The sequence below is a fragment of the Sebastes umbrosus genome, chromosome 7 (assembly GCF_015220745.1).
Source record: "Sebastes umbrosus isolate fSebUmb1 chromosome 7, fSebUmb1.pri, whole genome shotgun sequence".
In the NCBI taxonomy this organism is placed as follows: domain Eukaryota; kingdom Metazoa; phylum Chordata; class Actinopteri; order Perciformes; family Sebastidae; genus Sebastes; species Sebastes umbrosus.
The window spans coordinates 3,934,434-3,950,821 of NC_051275.1; the positions used below are offsets into that span (position 1 = coordinate 3,934,434).

Consider the following 16,388-nt stretch of genomic DNA (forward strand, 5'->3'; position numbering starts at 1 on the left):
AGCTTCGCAGAACAATGGGAGTACATTGTGTTTGTCCCCGGAGTGAAAGACGAAATAAATTTTAAAAAAAAGTGCAAGATAAGCAGATTTGAATAAACAAAATCTGCAAGCTTATAAAGTATTTGGAAGCGATGTGGAAAAATGCTCGAGAAGGCATGGAGCAAGCTTACATGGCTCATTAGGTGGTTTAAGTGAACAAACAGTGGAAGCTCTTCTCTGTTCTCTTTCTGATTGTAATTGGCTCCTGACTGTCAGACATTTTCTGTAATTAAACAATGAAGAATCTCAAAGTGAAACTTTTTTTTGCACAATTTACTTATTTATACACAACTGCAGCAAGGTGAAAGATCCTCAGAACGGCCAAGAGCATCAAGAGAACTGGTTTTATATTACCGAGATATAAAGGTGGGATAATGCTTTGCCCCCACTAGCGAGAGACACGCAGAAACATGCTGTACTCTGCAACTTAAAAGGAATCTCACAAAGCCTGTGGATGACTAAGGTAGCAACTAGAGCTGAGGATATTCCTCCTCAGTCCTCTCCGAGAGCCCGAGGCCAACCTAAATGCTGTACCTATGCAAATCAGTGTCATTGTTATGAGACAAATCTGCCGCGGTAAAGGCCATTCCCCCCCACCCGTGTCCCCTTAAGCACAGTCATGTCACTGCTGGTGACCAGCACGTTGCTACTGTGGAATTAGGGGAGGGGGGGAGATTTGCGACAGGATTAATAACTCATTCTCCAGGCTTTCTGAGCAGGCAGCTGGGGCACTTTGGAGTTTGATGTAATTCAACCCTTTGGGTAGTTAACTTGGAAGCTTGATCAATTATTTAGACCATTTTATTTTGTTTTGTGTTTTGCCATGCCAGTGGGAGAAGCAAGTCGCTGTTGTAGTTGAAAGGCATCAACATTCAAATATTAAAAAACACCCTATTCAGCATGCAAATTGATGACTTATGGGAGATATGAGGCATAAATCGCTGAGTTTGAATGACAAGATTTTATATTTTCCTGTAGATGGATCATAAACAGGAATATATAACCTGCTACAGGTGCGAAAGTGTGGAATTTTGAGACCATAATAATAAATCCGGTTTCCTAAGGTTACCTTGAGGAAATACTTGAAATGTTCTTATGCATTTTTCATATCCTATGCAGTGGTGTTATGAACAAAGTACATTGAATTAGTGAGCATCAAGGCCTTCCAAGCCGGTAATGAATCCACGAGATGTCTATGAATCTATAGCAATTGGTTATACAGCAACAAATAAATAATATTACAGCAACTCAACAAAACAATTTCACCTCATAGACCGGTCAAACGTTATCCTCTGCCACGCACAATTCATTAGTGTTCATACGTAGTTACATACCAAATAAAATCTTCACAATGATTAAATGAGTAGGTTAACTGCTGATATAATGTGTAACACACTTTAACTGCAGCTGAGTAAATGTACTGGACATGTCTTGCAGTCACTGAATTTCTCTCAACTGTCAACACCATGTTTGCAGTTTGAGCGCAAATGTCATTCTGTCAGTCTGAATGAGTGTTCAGTCAACAGCAGGAAACACGGAGTGTTTCAAGAGGAATGAGGAGCTGACATTTATTAATGAGAAACCACGTAGGGAACTTTCAAACCTAATCTAACTCAAGAAGCACATTTGACTTTGAGTTGTTATCAAAATATAAAACTAGAGTATGTCTTTCATGGGCTAGCACAGTTTTTAAATATAACTTCAAAAGGAGTCAGGCCTAGCAGCGATATATGATGATAAAGCAGGGACTTGGTATGAAGTAACTCTTTTACTTCTTGCTTACTTCCTATCTGAGGTGCGGAGGATGCATGCAGGCTGTTGTTTCTGAAAATTCTATAGAGGGATTGTAGATGGTTACTCCCACCAGCACACATTGAAACTGAAGAGAAAATATCTGTGACAAATATCTCCTACTGAACCAAAATCGCCCATCTCTTTGAGTGAGGCTCTGAACTTAGCAGACCTTGCTTCAGAGACTTCTGTGCATTTCCTGAGGCTACATATCGACTCAAAGTTTCAACTCTCTCATGGTGCTCGGAGAAAAAAAAATGGGACATATTCTTGCCCACAGCCATCTGCATGACCTATAACACAACATGTCCAGGAGCAGAGGAAGGCTAACCTCCAGAAAGCAACGGTAGTTTGAAAACCAACTCACCATCAGCAGTTGCAGTGGCAGGAGCATACAGGTTCCCTGAGCCAGTTTTAACTAAGAATGAATTGGGGCCAAACTCATCCTCAGAGTCAGAGTCCTGGGCTGGCTGAGCCGCACAGTTACCTAGCAACCCTCCCTGGCTCTCATTGGCTGCAATGGAAGGGGGAGGGTATGGGAGCTGCTCAACAGAGGAGGAGGCGGATGAACAATGCAGCGGAGGACCTGTGGACCACAAACAGAGACAACACATGGGGGGGAAATGAAACACACCCAAACACAGGCAACATCACAGAACACACACACACACACACGCACAGGCAAGACTTAACTCTGACACTTCAAAAACAAACAGGGACACATCTGCCTTTGTCTCCGCCACCTCAGCCCAGCTGGGAAGAACAATACAAACAACTAAAATGACTTTGAGATGGAAGAGAAAAGGCAAATGCCTGGCACTGGTTTAGAGAAATAAAAACAACAAAACACCTTTTTGGGATATCAAATGCAAAAAAGGAGAACAATTTCAGGTTCAAAGCTCAAATCTTAAAGAAAGGAAAGACAAACACAACCTTTCAGTAAGGGTGTATGCATACATTAAAGGTGATACATTTGGAATTCAGAGCATTAATATAGCAACAAACTATCCGCTATGTAAAGATATAGAGGTGTAATAGCGCCCTGAGCAGAAAATGAAGGCGCTCCCTCTCTGTGAACTTCTCTGTGCTTTGTTTACGTAGCCGGTCTGGTCACGCGTACATGTGAGTCTCTCTTGTGTGCCCCACTGGCTAGCTAATCGCTCCGCTCTGCACTGCTCTCACAAAGACTATAGAAGCAAAGAGACAAAACAGTCGCTAGATGGCGCTGTGGTAGCGCTGCCGCCATTTTGGACTGAAAACGCCAATGAGTCTGTGGCTATGGATGTATAAAGAGACGTGACTGGATGCATCAACGTCTCTGTTTCCAAACAACCGACTATTAGCCAGTAGCTAGTAGTGCTAGTAGCACGACATAAACAGAATTTAATATAGTTGTTGGCTATTAACTAACACGCATGGCAAAAGCACAGGACACAACCTCTTCTACAGCCATGGTCTGTGGTCTATTGGACCCTCTTCTACATCCATGGTCTGTGGTCTATTGGACCCTCTTCTACATCCATGGTCTGTGGTCTATTGGACTCCATTTTGGAGATCCTTGACATGAAAAAGTTTGAGATTGCTCTCAAAATCAGTGTGCTAGATTTTTCGAACTTCCATTTATGTCCATGGCTCACTTTATGCTCCTCTGGGAAGCGACCGGGCAAAAAAGTTTAATAAATAAATAAGCAAGTAAGTAAATAGTTATAATAGTATGCATATTTATAATATTTTTATTGTTCAACACAGGTCATTTCAGTAGAGACATTAAATATATGACAATAGAACAGAAATAATTTAGTTTTACTTTTGTACGTCACTTTGCAGCCGGATGTTTTACTGGCATCTGGTAGTTGCTTTCAGTCCAAAATGGCAGAAGCGTAGCTTTTCAGCTGGGCGCTGATGTTGCAATGGAATGACCAATTGGCTTTCACTTCTTAGCATTATAACTTCTTTGGCTCTCATACGGCGGTTACCGCTGATAACAATGTCCTGACACACGGCGTCGTTGCGGAAGCATAGCACCCACCCTCTGGTTGAGCTCTAGTTAGCTCTGTCAGCACTGTTGCTGTTGTTTGCACTGTTAACACTGTTAGCTCAGTTAGCTGCTAACCACCGGCTTAGCCGTCGCCATATTGAGAGCCGTGTGGAGGCAATACCTCAATCATGGATATGCTCTAAATTTCAAATATAGCACCTTTAAAGAATATCCTATATACAGAAAAAGAGCATGTTAAGTCAGAAAAATACAACTAAAAAATACTTCACCATCCAGACATACTCAGTTTTGAAATTCTTTCAAAATAACACCATTTAACGTAACTGCCCTTCGACAAACTACCAAAATTACACTAGCACATTCAAATTTGTATACTGTGTAGAAGGAACATGAATAATATTTTCCCTGACATGGTGGCGTTGTTAATACCCCCTCCTGTGGAAACACATATAACCCCTGCCAGCCAAGAAATGAATCCAACCTCAACCAATCCTTCCCATTTCTTCTGTACTCGGTGTCCATCTCAGCTTTCCTACTTGTCAGTAATATAAAATACCACAGGGATCAGACTGGCCACTGACCTTAACAGCACAATATGAATAATTTACAGCTGTGATTATTTATAGCTCCTTGTTATATACCAATATGCAACCCTTAATTCTTACATACCAATATCATACAATTTCCTCTTTCAGGGCTTATTGGCTCCAATCCCCATGCTGTCATGGAATGTTAAATCTCCCCAGAGCTCCTATTAATGTGTGATTAACTTTTGATGCAGCTCTGCGCCACGCTGAAAATGGAGTACTTAAGTAACACGACTGCAGCGAACAAAGCCATCAGTTTGCTGCTCTCCCCATCTACCCATCAGTCCGTTGGTCTTGATGTCGAAATTCCTGCTGACTGGACTGTCATCCATCAGGAGAGATAAATTTCCTCTCGCTCTGTAATGATCCCTGAAGAGTATTAAAATACGACTCACTGACTCGCATCTAATTAGGAAACAATTAGTGATATTAACATATCAGCCACAGCCCTACACAAGCAGCAAATGTCCACTGCCCCGGAGAGTCACAGTTTGTGCTTTCTATATACTTCACACCACACACTTCATTTCTCTCTCAATCCTCTAATGCCGGTGCAGGTAATGGGTGCAGAGGCACAGTGGCCATGCTGTGGGTTAATGACCGTGACACTGTTGTGCTTTAATATATAGCAATGTACAAGCGGGAGAGGAAGAGCTGGTGAAAAGAGCATCATTATAGTCATTCCCAGAATCCCTCGGATACATCTAAGACACTACATTTAGCGCGTGTCAAAACAACAACACTCGGCCGAACAGTGTACCACTCATTGAGCGAGTATCTGCCGCCGTGAAACACCAGGGGCAAGAATGAACTTCTTGAAATGAAAGACAAAAAAGAGCTGTAACAGGTCTCTTGGACTGAATATTTACAGCGTTTTCCTCCAAAAAGATAATTCATCAATTAGACAAGAACAAGATTAAAGTCCTCTTAAAATGGTCAAAGTCATACCCTAAATGAGGTCAAGGTAGTCGTGCTCTACAGCCATTAGTCTTGCGAACAGAGGTTTTACTGTCTCACTGTGTTTAATTAATGCTGGCTTGTGCAGTTCACGCCCAAGCCACATGCACCTGAAGTCACAGACGGGGCTTGTGCAGGCGAGAAGCCACAGCTTGAGGTGGCCAGAGAAGTTTCACTGGCTGCCAGAGTTGATTGCCTTTGCCTTCACTCACTATATTACAGCAGCAAAAGGGGACCTTTACTTAGGAGCCCATGGACCATGCGCTACTGCTTTAGTTCTTGACAGCTTCAGGAAGTGCCAGTCAGTCACTACCTGGTTTGGCCTGACTGCAAACACCCAGTGCATTAAATGTCTTAATGAACTCATTAGCAACCCAATTAAAAGAATGGACTAACAAATTGGTGACTGTGATCTGCAGGTAAGGATAACTGCTAATGATATTATAGTGTTTAGTGCAACAACTTCTCCCAAGAGAAAATGCTGAATTAGGGCTGCACAATGAATCAAATATTAATCGCAATCACGATTTCGGCTTCCCACAATTAAATGAACATGATCGACTCCGATATTGATGTTTAAAATGCTTGCTCCGCTCATAGAAAAACTGCTGCACAAATCAAAGTGATTACATTATGGTGCGTTCAAGCTCAGCCCAGTAAAAATGAGTATTGGGCGATGGTAAGTCATAATGATATCATGATGCGTTCAAATGTAATCTTGTAAAATGTAGTTTTTGACAATGATGATGGATGTTTTCACAGCAATATATAATAGATATTAGAGAGGGAATTATGACCTTTTTAACTTCCTAACACTAATTATAAGCAGCTTATAACATATAATTAGAACTACTAATGCCTAGATTTTTTTTAATCAAAGCTAATATACAATCATTTATTTTCATCATTTGAATTGTGCGTTTTTATGCAAATAACTCCAAAAGTAAAAGGATAACATTTCAAATTTTTGATGGTTGGAATGTAGCATAACTTGGGAGTTAAAGCACCGCTCCGTTTATTTAAATGGAAAATTGCAATAAAATATTTTGTCCCTAAACTCTATAAATAATCGTGATAAATAATCGTGATCTCAATATTGATTAAAATAATTGTGATTATCATTTTGGCCATAATCGTGCAGCCCTATGCTAAATACATATCTTGTAATACATTTTGGAATATAACTGATGTTAAATCAAATGGTGATTGTAGTTTAATTCTATGACCAAAAAATTCAATGATTCTGCAATCTTACATTCTGCACATTATTACATTAGATTTATTCTAATAGGATTCACTTCAAAAATACTTTGAAAAGTAAAATATTTCCACAGTGCAAGTTGTAAAACATAACAAAAGTGGTTCAGGCAAAAATAATTCAGGAGATGTAAACCTCACATCAAAGCCCTAGTTCAAAGAATGACATTTATTTTCAAGGGAAAAACGCTAACAGTATGTGGTATAGTGTGAGAGACAGAAGCCGAACAGCAGCAGAAACGTGCCAATGTGGGCGGACGGCTATGCATCAATATGTTTTTACAACCCTGAAACTTCCAATAAATAAGCAAGTAGGTGTTCTTTGTTGAGCTCAAAAACCTTGATACATGAATGTTCACGGGTTCCAAGCAGGGTCATTTCTCCTGCTTTGGGACCACCCTGATCTTTTAACTACACGGTGACTGCAAATATAATGACCTAAAGTGGTGGTGGGCAATATATAAACAGTATATATATAAATATATATTGCCCACCACCGCTTTCACTATAATATACTGTATATAATTGGTATAAAAATAAGTGCTGGTACTCTATTATTCGCAAATTGACATGTGTATCGGCCGATATCAGCAACTTCTTGAGACTTATTCCTATTTATTCATTATTTCTTTGAGCATCATCTACTGTGTCAGTCATAATCAGTTGTGAATTTATTTCTATATTATTATACTTTAGCTATGCATCTTCCATAGTAGGCCTATAATACTCCAATAATATTCCAGCTGGAACATTATAGGGTTAAGGTGGTGTGTTTAGTGTTAATAGTTAAAGTGCTTTCCTGTGTTATTTGTAGCCTATAGTCGGGGATCATTCAGGTTTTAGGAGCAGCGTCCCAGTCAGGATGCTCCTACATATTATGCAGAAGGATAAAGAGACACATCCTAAATTTCAACAGTGAGTAAAAGACACCAGGAGATATTGGGTTTAGGGATCCTCCCCCCCAAGAACATTTGAGGGTTTTAACTTAAAACTATGCAATTTGACATCATTTTGGACCATTATTATTACTAGTTAAATGAATATTTTATTATTTACACATATCACAGCTTTCCTCTGAACACTGAATTCTTCTGCAAATGTTTGCCCTAAAAGAGCAGATTCATTAGTTATATTTGTTCACAAATAAGAAAAGTTTTGACGAACAGTTCAATAATGATTTTACAAAAAGGACGTCAACATTGTATTGATAAATTACAGCACCCTCTTTCTCACCCCCCCACTCCCTAATGTTGTGCTCCCCACATAGTTTTTATGTTCATACGGCTTATGAGGTGTGGCGCAAAAAAATGCTGTTATGAACCGCCATTATGAATCCTGATATTGAGAAAGCAGAAAAGAGTACCGGCAGCCTGTGAGAAGTGCCAGTACGCAAGAAAAAGTCATGGTACGCCAAGGAGTAGAATGAAGAAGTGCCAGCACTGCGTAACAGTGAGTACCGGCCCACGCTGAGCACTACATAAAACAGTACTGTTCAGTGATTTGCAGCATTCCCTGCATTTATATAATACAACTACAGATATTCAAGGGATACCTACCTTGGTAGTTTAAAGGAAACAAAGCAAATACATTCTGAATCTCTGTCTCATGTTACACTGTATATTGTATCGCCTGAAGCTGTGTCAGTGACGCCTCCCGAACCACCAAGAATCAGTTTATGGGAGAAAGGCTACATGGTTGAAAAGGTCATATTTGAATATTGGCAAACTATCAGCTAATAGAAGCATGAATATAAAACGTGTTTTTGCCTTCAAAATCAATGTCCGAGCACATTCTCATTGCAAGCTTGTATCTTCAGTATGCTTTCGCAGAACTGCTTAAAGTTACTGGAAACCTCACACCGTTAACATCAGAATCACCCAATGTCAAAAACTGTGACATTTTAACAACAATCACATAGATTCAACACAATTAGGGCTGCAATTAACAGTTATTTATACTATGAATTAATCAGTTATTTCTTTCCATTAATTATTTGCTCTAATAAATATCACAAAAGTGCAAACTCCAAACTCCAAAGATCTACAATAGTAGAAAAACTGAGAAAGGCAAATCTTCACATTTAAAAAGCCAGCTGACGTAATGACAGAAACAATTAATCAATTCTTTAAATTGTCTTTCATGTATTTTCTGTCAATCAACTAATCAATTAATCAACTAATTGCTTCCGCGCTTAATCTCAATAAATAATTACAAACTTCAAAAGGATGTGTGGCTACACCTTGTGCTCCAAAGACGTCTGTCTGACAACCTCTGTATATTATGTTAATGTGATCAATCTGTGTATGCATGTCTGTGTATGCGTTGACTAATGAGTGGAGGCTGGAGGACACATCGGCGCAGTTGTTTAAGATGTACACACCCACGCTAACTGCAATCATTAATGTGGGGACCGTAATGCAGAATCATGCATTGGAAACCATGAGCCAAGTTTCTGCATGCGAGAGAGGCAGAATCAGTCATTATCACTGAGCAAATACACACATGAACATTTATGTTTAAAAAAAGCCTTTATATGAGGAGGCTCGTACGCCCAAGGGAGAGAAAATTCAATCAGGTAAATAGAGAATATAATTTAGAGAGAGGATGCAGTCGAATGAAAAGAAAATTGAGTAAGAAGAGTCAACATCTTTCATCCGGAGAGTCCTGATTTTTAGTCTCTCTCTCTCTCTCTTTGTCTCTATAAATCTAGCTAATCTTTCTGAGTTGGCTTTAAAAATTGCTATACATCCCGAAGCTATACATAGAAATTCATATATATTCTAAGAGATACAAGTTGTCATTCTTCAAAATACACAACATGCTAAATAAAAAACTATGACTACCTAGTTAAATGTTGTGCACACACCCCACGACGTCGAGCAAGGTGAAGCAGATGTGTGACTCCACAGTGACAACAGGAATTATCTGTTTGCTCAAGGACTACAGCTGCAGGCGGCGTCTATAAAAAATGCAGCGTATTTGTAGATGAACAGTGAAGAAAAAAAAAATAAACAGCTCGGCGCCTGTCCTGTACCATCAACTGATGCCATGTGGCATGCAAAGCATACAGGACGCAGAGGAGTGACTCAGAGTCTCAGCGGGGACCGAGTGCCATCATCACACTGCTACTCTTCTTGTAAAATGCAGATTGTGTTGAGTCTCCATTTTGCAGCGGAGCGCGACGGTCTGCATGTAGGATTTAGTCAAGATGCCAGCGTTTTTTTATTCAATGCTAATGTTAAATTCACATCTTAATATTCTACAATGGCGCCAAACAAACAACAAAAAAATCTGTAATACTGCTTGTTACTACATCGACTTGGACAGTTGCGTAGAAGCATTTTTACAGGGGTGTGTGAAAGGTTGGCATTTTGGCAGATTGGTTAAAATGCTGCGTAATTTGCTCCTGGCACACATTTTGTCATCCAGTGTAGGTGGAGTGGGATTCACTCCAAGATGTGATGTTTAAAGCTTTTGTCATATTTTCAGCTGTTTGACTCTGTTGAATTTTGTACCTACTGTTCCCGCCGCCATCCAGGGGCCAGACTGTGAATATTTATTCAGATCCTTCCAGTTCTTGAAAACTCTTCTCACTCTATTTGCATGTGGAGGTCAAAGCGAAATGGATGGCTCTATTTTTGTGTGGGCACATGATGGATGGCGCGAGGTGGGATTTTGTATAAGGCTCAGTGGGTTTTGTTCCTCACCTGTGCCTGCTTGGTATTTTGCAGTACATATCACCAATGTGCACCAGCAGCGTATTGCAATTCTGGTGTTCGAGATTCAACACATTTTGCGCCGTCCACAGCCTGCGTGCTCGGACAAAGTCAATAGCACACCACTGTGGACTTCCTGCACAATTGTTTCCGTTCTATTTAAAAGGTCCAGTGTGTAGGATGTGGCGGTATCTAGTGGTGAGGTGAGGAGATTGCAACCAACTGAAGCTTCTCCCATGTGCCTAGCGTTTTGGAGAGCTACGGTGACTCTCTAGAGTCATTTGGTGCAGAGCCAGTGCTCAGAGTGAATGGGTACATGGGAAGTGAGTGGTGAAGCACGAGAGAGAGAGAGCGGCGGCAAATGGAGTGAGTATTGTTATCGACTCCGGCCCAAGCGGGAAAAGTTAAAAGAGTTTGGTAAGTCCGTTCTGGGCTCCTGTTGAAACATGGCGGTGCAACATGGCGGACTATGTAGCTATAAACGGCTCATTCTAAGGTAACGAAAACACAAAGATTCTTATTATCAGGTGATTATACACTAAAGAAAACGTACTTATTAATATTATATTGCCTTTTTGCCAATAGATCCCCCTAAATGTTACACACTGGCCCTTTAAACTAACTGGTGAAGAAGCACCTTTACAACTCTCTCCATAATCAGACAGACCCCTTTTATGTCCGTTTCACTTTCATGATACATTATTCAATCAGCAGACATCTAATTGCACAGATAAAAAAAAGAAAAAGATCATGGGAGCGATGTCAGAAAGGCACGCTAAAGATTAATGTCTGATTCCTACCAGCGTCTGTCAGCAGCGACAGCTTTCATGTATGAAGGCCTTCCCTTTCAGTTGATTAAGTCTCTTTGGAGACATCTGAAGGCGGCAGGGATGTGTTCATTCTGCAGTGTCTAATCTGAGAGGCACACAAACTTCTGTGATCTTGTACACTTTAAACTGGTCAGTTATATCTCAGAATTCTGGACAGTCTCGCACAGTTTACGGAATACAAATCATCCGGAGTGTTGGACACCTTGTTATGAATGCGTGCCTGCTGTTAATGTTAATCCTACATGCAAACCTTAAGTAACTGATTGGGCAAAACAAATTTTGTACAGGGTAGGTAATCATAATGAATCATGAGCAGTGTTTGTACTCGGTAGTTTCTCAGTGAAAATGGGCCATGAGTTTTCATGTTGCTTAGACTTGAACACTAAGTCATAATAACTAATTCATACTGTAGTGTGAGTATGCTATAAAGCATTAAGGATGCATGGTAAGTCTGTTCAAAGGGGGAAAAGAAAACAGTTGGTTTTATCAACAAGCCTATTATGCCAAACCTAATACAAATAATGGTCATTTAATTGCGTTATATTTGCCTACAAGGTACTTGGGCCGACAAGGTACCTTAATTGGATATCTAATAGCTTTTGAATTGCCTGAGCATCATCAATTCCCTTTTCAGCATTTCACCTTCGTCCCTCTAATGATGTCCTGTTGCTCAGCTCTGGGGGGCCACGTTTACAGTGTGCAACACGAGCGTTCACTAGTCAGGATCAAGTCGTCTGAGAAATGTTGTGCCATACAGAGGCTTTAGAGCTGCTAAACCCATGAAAGGAGGTTTGATGCCCTTTTTGATTTTTTCCTAACTGACTGGCGGTATTTGAGCTCTGCCATGACTGATTAAATGTGCCCTCTTGCCTACTATATCACTGCTCTTGGTTTGGATTGAACTTCAAAGACTGTGGAAAGGCAGTGTTAGTCCTGCCTTTGTGTCACTGACAGTCTTAGAAATTGGACGTCTTTGTGACTGAAGGAAACAAAGCCCCGCAGTGATGTTTTTGCAATGTAACATGATGAAAGATGTGGTGAATATTGGCTTACAGACCAGCAGACCGGCTAGGGTTGGGTGACATGACTATATATACACAGTATACTGTGAAATTACAATTTGTGGATTAATATTTGTTGGTGTATTAGGACACTATGGGTAAAGTAGCAAATCAATAAGCCGATATTGGATTTACGAAACATTTCAGGTCTTTAATTTATTGGTTCCCATCTGGTTATTTTAGCTATAAATAATTTTTCAATCAAATTTCCAGAAAATGATCTATATCACAATACTGTATATAGATTGACATTAAGACTATATTTGACTTGAAATACAGTGTGTCTTCTTAAGTAGTAGTATTAAGACAAAATAGAATTCATTCTGGTAGGCTGATTAGTTTTGGTTACTCTATCAGGGTTTCTCAAACCAGAGACAATTGTCCAGGGACCCCCTCATAATCGTAACACCGATTAAGCACATTATAACCACAATTTGTACTCTTAGATGTTTTTGGAACTATTTGAAATCTAAATTTTATAATCTACTTCAAAATACTTCAAACCTATGTCATAGTGATAAATAGAAACCTATTTCAATTTGAATCATGTTAATGCCACTTAGATACATTTAAACGGGATAATTTTATCACAATTGCATTTGGACTCAACTTGATAGCATTTATACTATTTCAAGTATCCATCTTAAAAGTAGGGCTGTCAAAGTTAACGCGATAATAACACGTTAACGCAAATTCGTTTTAACGCCACCCATTTCTTTACCGCATTAACGCAACTTGCGATTTTGATGTTGTAGCGGGCTCAGTTTTAAAGCTAGAGTGAAGAGATGCTGGCATCATATGAAACTAGAAAACCTAAGGAATCTATACTGGCTTGTCGTGAAGGATGCCAAATAATGTTATAAAGTTATGCTAAATTTTGTCGAGGAAAAACTGGCATGGCCTCAAGATATGTGAATGTAAATGAGTTCTATGGGTACCCACGAGTCTCCCCTTTACAGACTACCCACTTTATGATAATCACATGCAGTTTAGGGCAAGTCATAGTCAAGTCAGCACACTGACACACTGACAGCTGTTGTTGTCTGTTGGGCTGCAGTTTGCCATGATATGATTTAAATGCAGTACCTGTGAGGGTTTCTGGACAATATGTGTCATTGTTTTGTGTTGTTAATTGATTTTCAATATAAATATATACATACATTTGCATAAAGCAGCATATTTGCCCACTCCCATGTCGATAAGAGTATTAAATACTTGACAAATCTCCCTTTAAGGTTAATTTTGAACCGATACAAAATGTGCGATTAATTGGTGATTAATCGCGATTAACTATGGACAATCATACGATTAATCACGATAACATATTTTAATCGATTGACAGCCCGACTTAAAAGCTTTGAGAAAATTAACAGTAGCAAGACTGGCGTAGTCCTAATAAATCCAGACATTTAAAATTACCAGTCTTACTTTCAATAAGTACTTCAACATTAAAATAATGAACGTATTCAATGCTCCTTATTCAAATCATTGGCAGAAAGCTCTGAAGAAATCACAACAGAAGTTATCATAACAGCGTTACAGATCACATCATTAAGCCTATTACTTGAGAACATTTTGATTGGAATATTTGCATCAGAGTGAGTGAAGTGACTGATTCATCACAGATTGATGTAATGAGTCACAATCATATCAGAGTTTCTATTGGCCCAAAGCTAACATGGGTGGGAGTGATGGGCACAATATGCTTGTTTTATTGGCACAAACGGTCCCCATCTGTAGATATGCACTTTTTCATGATACAGCATCATTTTAATTTATAGCTAATTATTTTGCGGACCCCCCTGGCAGAGTGCCTCTTTAAGAATCACTGCTCTATACTGTACATTCTGTTTTGGACTGTGAGCCTTTGATTTGTAGGTCAGTGACGGAAAGAATTGCACGTACCCTGCTAAATTTAGTCAAAACTATTCTGCGCTGTTAATGGTTATTCAACCACTTTAATTTTTCTGCAGTTTGATAGCAACGATATGCAAAAACAGACGAAGATATTACATCTGACCGATGAGAAATTATGTTAGCAATTCTGCTAAAACAAGTGCGTACATACAGACTGGCACTAAGGATGATTCTCTCCTCGGGGTTAGAAAATAATTATTCCACTCTTCAGTATGAATATATTTGAATCTCTATTTTCCCTATAAATTTGGCTCGAGGCAGACTTTTCACACTCTTTGCAGAACATTGCTTGAGGGCATGTGATCAATAAAGGCAATGGACTTCACAAGGATTCACATATGTTTATCGGACCGACAAAGCAACAGCAGTTGCAACTGCAAGTAATCATGATGTGGTTTAAACAACGGAGACGATGCTAGAAAATGAGCTAAATTAATTATAGTGCCTTATGAATTTATAAAATAAATTCATGTTTTTAACTTCTCTGTTTTGGGAACACTGATGTGTTTGTAAGTTATAGGTGTATGTGCTCAGGTAATAATTACAACACTTAGCGAACCTCTCCAGGCAATGCAAACAAGATGGCTTAATTCAGTTTTTTGCATTATTAGGATTCCCAAATTGACATAATTGTTTTCTATTGCACAGCTGCGAGCCATAACTAGCCTTTTATGAAATTAAGACTTGATAGGTGATCTCATTTCACGAAGCAAAACAAAACAAATGAGACAGTGTGATGCTCAGAGGGACGGTTCTGAATAAGTCGCGAGCCGAATGCAGCAAATACAAGTGATAAGCTGCCTTGCAAACGTGTCGTCTTTACAAAATGTTTGTTTTTCACTTTTTATTATTAAAGCAAACTATTATTTCACACATCTACTCAAGGTTATGTTAAAAAAAATATGCCTGCTGCAGTATTACAAGGATTTCCCCAGGTGATGTAATTTGATTATTTTGTCAGGCAAACTGTAATACTGCAGGACACTGCACATGGTCCAACACCCTACCCCCAAACAGACACATACAGTAGACACATTTGCAGAGGAAGTGGGAAATGAGCTTTTATGAACCAACATTGGAAAAATGATAAAAATTTCTCTGACAGTGCCGTTTACCTGCTAGGAATCAATATCATAATAACGGAGAGTGAACATAATGTATAATAAGGTTGAAAACAGATTGTAAATACCCATAAATGTTTTTTTTTTATAGACAAGACCATTACTGAGAAAATGGAAATTATATTTGTGTGTAATAAAAAAGCATTACCACAGAAGGCACAATTCCATTTAAGGCTGACCCACAACATTTCTATCAGCACTTTAAACCCAGCATCCATTACTTACAACTACTGCACGCTCTTATATGCCAAATTTTAAATGGGTGGTTAGAGTAAATCCTGAAAACAAGTAAAACTTATCTGGTCATTAATACAGATATTGTGATGCCTGCAGAACTGTTTGGATGGTAGAAATAGTTAGAAATGGTGATTTAGATCAAATTAGCATTTGTCACATTTTCCATAAACTTGTTCACAGGCCATGGACCTCAGATAGATCAAACCTCCACCCCGCACTCCTCTTTAAATTACACCAATTTAAGGATGTAATCACTCAGTGCTAATCTATTCCTCTGCATGGTGGAGGAGGACAGGATCAAAAAAAAAAAAGCAGCAGTAGCACATAAGCCTTAGTACATGCCAGTGGCTTTCCAGAGTATCACCTAGGAAGATGAAAAGGAGGCCAGAGTGGCTGAGACTAGAGATGGCATTTCTTCTCCGGGTGATTATAAGCACAGACTCCTTCCCCGGTCGTCATCTACCCACATGACATCCCTGCCTGCCTGGCTGGCTGGCTTCTGCCACTCTCATCTATCCAGTCCACTCTATTTCTCTGTGTTGCCCTTGCAATCCAGCCGAAAGACACCATCTGTTTCGACTTCTCGGTGACAAACGGAAGAATGAATCAGACTGGAAATGTGAAATTGAAATCCTAAACGAACTGAAATTCCTTCTGTTTGAAGAGAAACCTTACTACTACACTGCCACCTACATAGAAAAGTCCAGGAGCAGCAACTGTTTAAGTGTTACCCTAAGAAACGCTCATTGGACAGATATGATAAATGGACGACACAATGTGCAGGCCATGTGCAGACAGCTTCGCTGATTCACTACAATAAAGACAACTGTTCTTTTAGAAGTGAGTAATCACTAATTGATCCATTTTCAAGACCAA

At 39.4% G+C, this 16,388-nt stretch overlaps 1 protein-coding gene across 1 annotated transcript in view; it reads right to left on the reverse strand.

Annotated features, from left to right (window-relative positions):
• The window catches only part of tenm4 (teneurin transmembrane protein 4), a 158,447-nt gene that overhangs the window by 115,774 nt on the left and 26,285 nt on the right, over positions 1 to 16,388 (reverse strand). The window contains 1 exon segment of the mRNA XM_037774364.1: positions 2,198 to 2,416. Coding sequence (XP_037630292.1) covers positions 2,198 to 2,416 — 219 coding nt within the window.